This window comes from Nerophis ophidion, linkage group LG10 (assembly GCF_033978795.1).
Source record: "Nerophis ophidion isolate RoL-2023_Sa linkage group LG10, RoL_Noph_v1.0, whole genome shotgun sequence".
NCBI classification, from domain to species: Eukaryota; Metazoa; Chordata; class Actinopteri; order Syngnathiformes; family Syngnathidae; genus Nerophis; species Nerophis ophidion.
Genome location: NC_084620.1, coordinates 12396972 through 12406886, shown reverse-complemented (window position 1 = coordinate 12406886; position 9915 = coordinate 12396972). Strand labels below are relative to the sequence as shown.

General features: G+C 39.6%; 1 protein-coding gene across 1 annotated transcript; it reads left to right on the top strand.

The window, feature by feature from the left end:
* The first annotated feature begins 951 nt into the window (after window positions 1-951).
* On the top strand, window positions 952-9681 carry LOC133560186 (menin-like). Its single transcript, XM_061912410.1, has 3 exons — window positions 952-1169; window positions 9005-9464; window positions 9527-9681. The coding sequence occupies exons 2-3, from the start codon at window positions 9026-9028 to the stop codon at window positions 9655-9657; spliced, it is 570 nt and encodes a 189-aa protein (XP_061768394.1). The 5' UTR covers window positions 952-1169; window positions 9005-9025; the 3' UTR covers window positions 9658-9681.
* The last annotated feature ends 234 nt before the right edge of the window (window positions 9682-9915 follow it).

The following is a 9915-nucleotide window of genomic DNA, read 5'->3' as shown; positions in this document are numbered from 1 at the left end:
CATGTGTTTGGAGGTGGGAAGAAGCCGTAGTCCCGGAGTCCTACGCAGTCACGGGGAGGACATGCAAACTCCACACATCAATCAATCAATGTTTATTTATATAGCCCTAAATCATTAGTGTCTCAAAGGGCTGCACAAACCACAACGACATCCTCGGTAGAGCCCACATAAGGGCAAGGAAAACTCACCCCAGTGGGATGTCGGTGACAGTGACAATGATGACTATGAGAAACCTTGGAGAGGACCGTACCCCCCCCCCCCCCCCCCACTCCCCCTAGGGTACCGAAAGCAATGGATGTCGAGCAAGGTTTAACATGATACGGTAAAAGTTCAATTTTATAGTGGATGCAACACAACCGTGAGAGTCCAGTCCAAAGTGGATCCAATACAGTAGCGAGAGTCCCGTCCAAAGTGGAGCCGGCAGGAAACCATCCCAAGCGGAGGCGGATCAGCAGCGCAGAGATGTCCCCAGTCGATATACAGGCGAGCCGTCTGTCCTGCAGGGTCCCGACTCTGGACGAGCGGTCCATCCTGGGTCCCAACTCTGGACAGCCAGTACTTCATCCATGGCCACCGGACCGGACCCCCTCCACAAGGGATAGTAGGACAGAGGAGAAAAAGAAAAGAAACGGCAGATCAACTGGTCTAAAAAGGGGCTCTATTTAAAGGCTAGAGTATACAAATGAGTTTTAAGGTGAGACTTAAATGCTTCTACAGAGGTGGCATCTCGAAAGATCCCGAGATTGAACCCAGGACTACTCAGGACCTTCGTATTGTGAGGCAGACGCACTAACCCCCTTGTCACCGTGCTGCCCATACTAGTCATGTATTTGTTTAAATACTTTATGTACTTTGAAGAAATGTAGATGATTGATTTACGTGGACCCCGGCCAAGTTGAAAAACTTATTCGGGTGGTCGATTGTACGGAATATGTACTGTACTGTGCAATCTACTAATATCAATATCAATCAATCCATCAAAGATAATGAACGGCGACGAGTGTTCGAGTAACATTCAGTTTTCCGACTGCACTTGAAACACTCGCGAGTGACGTCATGTTACGTAAACGTGATGACGCACGCCGAGTGACTCTCGGGCAGCCTGAAGTGCGCGGCAAAAGAAGTGGGACACAAACAAAAAACATGTGGCTTCCACACTGAGGAACCGGGTACGTTGTTCTTTGCATACTAGCGTTATTAGGAGACCGGAGCGAGATATCCGGTAGTTAAACTACAGCAAGCAGTTTGACGAGACTTCCCGCTCGACAAGCGGTTATTGAAACTGGTCTAGTTTGAGCAGCTAGCCGCTATTAGCCAGCTAGCTGCACCTGATCGCCCGCTCATTCAAGCCAGCTTGCTCCCGCAGATGTTTCCTTAAAGCCTTTACCTAACGATAAGTTTGGCCTCCTCTCTTCACTTTACGCTGCTTATTTATTCAAATGAACGACGCTTTCATTCGGAGAACCAAGACACGTTTGGAGCAAATATTACTGACGCGTATTTTACCAAAGTTTGCAAAGTTAGCCGGTTAGCCACATGCTAACACATACAATAGCGAGATCACAATGCAATGGTCATGTATTATATCGATTCCTCTTGGCCTCGAAGCGATATCTTTCGGCATTGCCGATCACATTAAACTTGAAAAGGTGTCCATTAGTGTATTATTTATTGTATTTATTGTGCGTGTATTTGACGGGAGAGTGCCCCGCCCACTAGAGCGCTATGTAGCCCAGGTTAGCTGTACTGACGGAACATGTGACATCATACAATGACTCACACTTATCTATCTCTGGGGCTGCATTTACCAAGCGTCTTAGAGTGCCATTTTACACTTAAGTCCTCAGAATATGCAAAATTTAGTACTACTCTCAAATTTAAGAATAAAAGCTCATTATAAACTTTTTTAAGTCTAAGAAACACTCCTACTGTCCACGATATTTAAAGGCCTACTGAAATGAGATTTTCTTAATTCAAGCGGGGATAGCAGGTCCATTCTATGTGTCATACTTGATCATTTTGCGATATTGCCATATTTTTTTGCTGAACGGATTTAGTGGAGAACATCCACGGTAAAGTTCGCAACTTTCGGTGCTAAGACAAATGCCCTGCCTCTACCGGAAGTCGCAGACAATGACGTCGCAAGTGTGGGGGCTCTTCACATATTCACATTGTTTTTAATGGGAGCCTCCAACAAAAAGTGTTACTCGGACCGAGAAAACGACAATTTCCCCATAAATTTGAGTGAGGATGGAAGATTCGTGTTTGAGGATATTGATAGCGACAAATTAGAAAAAAAATTAAAAAGTAAAAAAAAAACGCGATTGCATTGGGACGGATTCCGATGTTTTTAGACACATTTAGTAGGATAATTCTGGGAAATCCCTTATCTTTCTATTGTGTTGCTAGTGTTTTAGTGAGTTAAATAGTACCTGATAGTCGGAAGGGTGTCTCCACGGGTGTCTCGACGCGCAGTGTCTCAGGGGAGTCGACGGCAGCTTTATGGACGGGGCAAGGTCAGCTTTTCTCCAGTAAGAAGCGACTTTTTACCACAATTTTCTCACCGAAACCTGCTGGTTGACATTCCGTCGTGTTTCATGTTCGCTTGACCGTGCTCTGATCCATAGTAAAGTTTCACCTCCAGGATTTTTAAACAAGGAATCACCATGTGTTTGTGTGGCTAGAGGCTAAAGCTTCCCAACTCCATCTTGCTACTTTGACTGCTCCATTATTAATTGAACAAATTGCAAAAGATTCAGCAACACAGTTCTCCAAAATACTGTGTAATTAAGCTGTTAAAGCAGACGACTTTTAGCTGTGTGTGTGCGTAGCGCTCATACTTATTAAAAACCTGTGACGTCTTGCGTACACCTCATCATTCCGCAAGGTTTTCAACAAGAAACTCTAGGGAAATTTAAAATTGCAATTTAGTAAACTAAAAAGGTCGTATTGGCATGTGTTGCAATGTTAATATTTCATCATTGATATATAAACTATCAGACTGCGTGGTGGGTAGTAGCGGGTTTCAGTAGGCCTTTAAAGTCCTACTGAAATTAGATTTTCTCATTTAAACGCGGATAGCAGGTCCATTCTATGTGTCATACTTGATCATTTCGCGATATTGCCATATTTTTGCTGAAAAGATTTAGTAGAGAACATCCACGATAAACTTTGCAACTTTCGGTCGCTAACAGAAAAGCCCTGCCTTTACCGGAAGTCGCAGACGATGACGTCACATGTTGATGGCTCCTCACATATTCACATTGTTTTTAATGGTAGCCTCCAACAAGAACAGCTATTCGGACCGAGAAAACGACAATTTCCCCATTTATTTGAGCGAGGATGAAATATTCGTGTTTGAGGATATTGATAGCGACGGACTAGAAAAAAAAAACAAGTTGAAAAAAAAATGCGATTGCATTGGGACGGATTCAGATGTTTTTAGACACATTTACTAGGGTAATTCTGGGAAATCCCTTATCTTTCTATTGTGTTGCTAGTGTTTTAGTGAGTTTAACAGTACCTGATAGTCGGAGGTGTTTGTCCACGGGTGTCTTGACGCAGTGTCTCAGGGAAGTCGACAGCAGCTTTATGGACGGGGCAAGCTCAGCTGATCTCCGGTAAGAAGCGACTTTTTACCACCATTTTCTCACAGAAACCTGCTGGTTAACATTCAGTCGGGATCCATTTTCGCTTGACCTCGCTCAAATCCAGAGGAAAGTTTCACCTCCGGGAATTTTAAACAATGAATCACCGTGGGTTTGTGTGGCTAAAGGCTAAAGCTTCCCAACTCCATCTTTCTACTTTGACTTCTCCAATATTAATTGAACAAATTGCAAAAGATTCAGCAACACAGATGTCCAAAATACAAATACTGTTTTATTATGCGGTTAAAGCAGACGACTTTCAGCTGTGTGTGTGTGCAGCGCTAATATATCATAACAGCCCGTGACGTCACGCGTACACGTCATCATTACGCGACGTTTTCAAGAAGAACCTCCCGAGAAATTTAAAATTGCAATTTAGTAAACTAAAAAGGCCGTATTGGCATGTGTTGCAATGTTAATATTTCATCATTGATACATAAACTATCAGACTGCGTGGGGGGTAGTAGTGGGTTTCAGTAGGCCTTTAAGAGACCTTCAGAGGTGTCCTAAGTGGTTTAGGAGTTGCCAGCGGGGGATGGCACTGAGGCGAGAGAGACATGCGCGAACGTTCAAGTAGCGGAAGGATATTTATATTTATAACAATATTTATACAAATATTCAACAATATAAAACATATCAAAAATAGTTAAAATATTCCACAACTTCAAAATTCAGTTGGAACATTTGAATGGACTGTTTTTGTATTGTGTGGCTTTTCAATCTAAGGTTGAACACTGACTTCTTCTAGGCACTGACATTTTAAGAGTTAAACGCACATGTTAAGTGGACCAATAAAGTGCACATGTTATGTGCACATACTGTATGTATAAGTGTATAAATATATAAGTGTGTACAATAAGTGCATTAATCAAGTGCACAAGTTATGTGTAAATACATAAGTGTGTTAAATAAGTCCACCAACAAAGTGCACAAGTTATGTGCACTTGTATAAATGTGTAAAATAGGTGCACCAATAAAGTGCACAGGTTAAAGTGCACAATTATTACTGTACAATAAGTGCATTAATAAATTGCAGAAGTCATGCGCACATATATAAGTGCACAAGTTGTGTGCTTATATATAAGTGTGTAAAATAGGTCAAACTCAAGCCAGCCCTGGGGGCCAAATCTGGCCCGCCTCATTATTTTTATGTGGCCTGCGAAAGCCTGGAAATAATATGCGTTAATAAAATGCTTAATCTTTTCTTACATAAATGTATTTGTTCTTTCGCTTTTGACAGTAAAAATCATGTACTGCATGCAATTGCATATCTTTTATAGTTCAATATTATCAAAATCAAAATATTGTATTCCAAAAAATTTTTTTTTAAATAGAGATAAATATTGTACATAAATATCTGCTTGACTTATGATTTCAAAACAAATTATCAATCAACTTGTAGACTGTGAAATTGACAATAGATTTCACGGTTAAATTCCGTCGACTGAGTTTTTTTTTTACCGTAAAATCAATTTTGGCACTTTTTTTTTCCATATACAGTGAGACACTAAAACATTAAAAAAAAACATTAAAACAAGATTTTACGTTCAAAACAAAACTGGCAGCTCTGTTGCTTGAATTTTACCACTAAAAACAGTGGTATTGCGTTATATGCATATTACAGCATATATGCTGTAAAAAAAAAAAACAAACGCTGCTTTTACCGTAAAATTCTGGTGACTGAACTGCCATTTTTTTAAATTAAAATTTAAATAATTTTACTCCAACTTTTGATAAAAAAAATATTGTTAATGTATTTATTCATACATTATTCATATATTACTCAGCGGCCCTCTGAGGACAACCATAACTGCGATGTGGAAACATTTTGTGTATTTTTTTTCTTTTGTTTCTGGATTTATATATTTTTTTTATTATTCCTACCTACCGGTCTGCCATTTCAGGCACCTCCTATCAAGAGCAGCAGAAAACTCTTTGGAAGTTAATTTAATGCCGAACCAGACAATTACAAATCTAAAAACAACAAATATTAATCAAGGCTGCATGTGTCTACCTAAAATTTGAATTTCAAATGTTTTTCTTAGATTTGGGAAAATCGTTATTCCCTATGATCATTTTTTCACATATTCCCACATACACACAGTCCATGTCTAAAGCCATGTGCTCTTTTGTCAAATTAACAGCTCTTTTTTGATTATTGTCTTTTGGGGACGGCGTGGCGCAGTGGTAGAGTGGCCGTGCGCAACCCGAGGGTCACTGGTTCAAATCCCACCTAGAACCAACCTCGTCACGTCCGTTGTGTCCTGAGCAAGACACTTCACCCTTGCTCCTGATGGGTGCTGGTTGGCGCCTTGCATGGCAGCTCCCTCCATCAGTGTGTGAATGTGTGTGTGAATGGGTAAATGTGGAAGTAGTGTCAAAGCGCTTTGAGTACCTTGAAGGTAGAAAAGCGCTATACAAGTACAACCCATTTATCATTTATTTTCTTTTTTAAAGAACCTTCCAACAATGTTTCTGCAGTTTATCATGATAGATTTGGCTTGCTCGGTTATTTTTTTTCATAGAAAGACAAAATCTATCAAGTCCAAATAATAGTACATTTATTCAAGACATAATACCAGGTCGAGAGAAAAGTCACTTATTAATGCAATTGCTTCTCCTGCAAGATGATAAAGGATTTCTTCACCAGCCAGAGCAGCAGCTTGCCCTGTGGCCAGAGGTGCTTACTGGGGGAAGGGGAGAGTGATGAGAAAGTTCAACCATCATGCTATCAGTGCAGCGCATGTTCTGGAGTAAAATGGCATTTGTTGCTTTATGTTGCTTGCGGTTTGTTAAGCACTTTTTTCATCGATTTTTATCAACTTGATCACATTTTAGTGTGAATCCAGGTTTTTTTTTTTTTTTTTCATTTTTTGTTTTTCTTTTCTTTTTTCTTTTTTGACCACCTGGGCGTCCGTCAGGCTTGTTGACTGTTTCCATGCGCTGCTTCAAACAAGTTTTCCAACAAAAGGATAATTTAAAGTCTGTTAAAAAGTATATTTCTCTTCTCAACAAAAGAAGAGAAATATAATCTTTGAGAAAAATGTAATTTAAAACATTTGCATGCACGTACAACACTAAAGACCTTCAGTATATCAGTATGTGAAATTAAATTATGGAATGGATTAAGCAAAGCAATCAAACAATGTACTAATATGATCCACTTCAAGAAACTCTTCAAACTGGAAGTGTTTACAAAGTACAAAAATGAAGAACCATGATAAACCTTCTGATTTTACTCACCCATTCATTCTCAAAATAATCTGACTTATCTCATCGTATGGAATAAAACTTACTTAAGCAATTATTTATTTATTTATTTATTTGTATGGTAATTACTTATTACTTATGGAGTATACATTGTGAATACATTGAGAACAGGAAGTGAACAAAAGTTTTAGCAACTGTTATGTAAAGAAAAGGGGTAGGATTAAATAAGCTCTGCTTCTTCCTCCTCCTTTTCAAACATGTTGAAAAGAGAAACTGGAAATTGTGATGTATCATGTTGTATGCTTGCATGTTCGAAATAAACTCAAACTCAAACTCAAAATAGGACCAGTAATCTGCATGGACTTTTATAGATCGACTCAAAAAAAGAGAGAGCGCTATTCTGATTGGGTGGAGGTATAGCCCTTCCTCCATAATGCACGTCATACCTTCAAGTATCATAAATCATGTGGTGTGGCTCTTACATTACCAAACCATTCTGTGGTTGATTGCTGATTCTGTCTGACCCCTAAGCGACCCCAAAATGTGCATGATTTTTACACGGGAGTTAGCTGCTGTACAAAGAGGGGTACTGACGGGGAAAATTATAAACGAACACACGTTCTATTATATTCTATCTTATTGTTGCATGCATTGGCCAGTGGCCATCATTGTATTCTACCGAAGTCAGAAAACGTTTTAGTACGTACGTATAAGACAGGGGTCTGCAACCCGCGGCTCTTTCATGCCTCTGCCGTGGCTCCCTTTGGCTTTGAAACCGAATGTCAACAAATAATGGTTACTTGATCTATTTCATTTCATTTTATTTACCTAGTTCATTTGAATTTAACAGTTGTTATTTTGGAGAGTTCTGGGATCTTGTCATAGGAAAATAAAACACATTTGAATATATTGTCGATGGAAATGTATGTCACAGCCCTTATGCGACATCTCTTGCTGCCATGCAATTGAATAGTTTTTAGTGGTCAACCCCTAGCAATGGACGGATCAAAGAGAAACATTTTATTTATTTACATTTTTATTAATTTGCTGTTTTTATTTATGACTAGGTAGTTGTTTTAAATGTTTTGTCAAATGAATATGCCGTAGTCGTATGCCTTCAGAATATTGGGATGAGTTGATTTTTATTTTTTTATTCATTAATAAGGGAAATAACTGTGTGTTTTGTTTCTAATGTTCAAAATAATTTGATGATTTGCTTTGTTATACCCAGAAATAAATCAGATAAGAGTACGATTTTATAAATCCTATAGCACACGTGTAAGGAAACTAAAAGTGGTGTTATCGTCATTTTAGGAATCTAACAGAGTTCGTGGCTCTAGGTGGGTTTTATTTGGGGGGAAATGAGCTCCAATGGCTCTTTGTATGCTGAAGGTTGCCAACCCCTGGTATAACACATTACAAAGAAAGTTAAAACACAGTTTATAAAAGATTAGCAAAAGATAGTCACAGTTTAGGGCTGGACGATTAATTGAAAACAAACATTTAGAGCTTTTAACCGACTGTAAACTGCTATGTCAATTATTTAGATTGTTGTGACTCTCTACTGTACATATACACCATCCCCTTAAACTACAGTACTGATTGTGTTGCAAAGCGGAACCAGGCAGAAGAAGCTGCAGCAACCAAGTAACACTTTCATCCAGTCCGCGACATGGAAGTGTCATAGAGGAAAACTGAAAAACAGAACCAACGGGACGTCATGAGCAGTTTGAAACTAAAATTAATTCTGTTTTAGTTGTTTAAACACTCTTTGACTACAATAAGGAGGAAGTTGACCAAAAACAATATTGTGAGTGTAGAGTAAAATAATTGCACGTTAACCAAAATCCAGGTAAAAGTTTCAATTAATCGTGATTTAGATTTTTGCCATGATTGCCCAGCAGCCCTAACACAGCCTTTAACATATATTGTTAAATCATTAACAAATATTATGCATTTGTATAATGAGTGCATTGACTGATTACAGCTGCAAAATTGTTTCTGATTTGAAATGAATTGTAACACGTTTGAAACATGCAGCTGTAATGATGTACTGGTGCTTTTTGGAGCTGTATTAATTTTTCTTCTAATAGTTGATAATAGTATATGTTGCCTAATAATTTCTTGCTTTTTGAATTGTCTTACAGCGCAGGTGAAGCTGAGAAGACATGATGGGGTTGCACACGTCCCAGAAGAAGCACTTTCCCCTGCGGGGGATAGACGGCGTTGTTCAGCTCTTCGACGCCGAACTCCGCAAGTCCGAGCCGGACTTAGCCCTCCTCTCGCTGGTCCTGGGCTTCGTCGAGCACTTCCTGGCCGTCAACCGTGTGGTGCCTGTCAACGTGCCCGGCGTGCGCTTTGAGCCACTGGAGCCAGACTGTCCTAACTCGTGCTTCCCTACTGTAGAGCTGGGTATGCTCTCGGCGCTGTATGAGCGCTTCACAGCGCAGATTCGCGGGGCAGTGGACCTGTCGCAGTACAGGAGGACATCGGCCGGCTCGAGTCGCGAGTTGGTGAAGAAAGTTTCTGACGTGATTTGGAACAGTCTGAGTCGCTCATACTTTAAAGATCGAGCTCATATCCAGTCTCTCTTTAGCCTCATCACTGGTAAGACAAGCTAGATTGTAGGTGTCTTGTTTCCTACCAAACCGATGTCATCTTTCATAAAGGGACCAAGCTGGATAGCTCAGGGGTGGCCTTTGCTGTGGTGGCAGCTTGCCAAGTTCTGGGTCTGAAGGACGTGGTCAGGGTAGGGAGGAGGTGTGGTTGTGGGCGTGGTTGGGGCGGGGGGCGTGGTTAAGAGGGGTGGCGTATAATTCACCAACTCGAGTATTTCATACATATTTCATATAGATATATATATATGTATATATATATGCATATATATATATATATATATATATATATATGTATATGAAATACTTGACTTTCAGTGAATTCTAGCCATATATATTTATTTTATTATATATATAAATAAAAGAAATAGCTGAATTTCCGACGGCACCTATCAAATACACAGTAATAAAAACACAGTTGTTCTACTAATTGTACTGTGCTT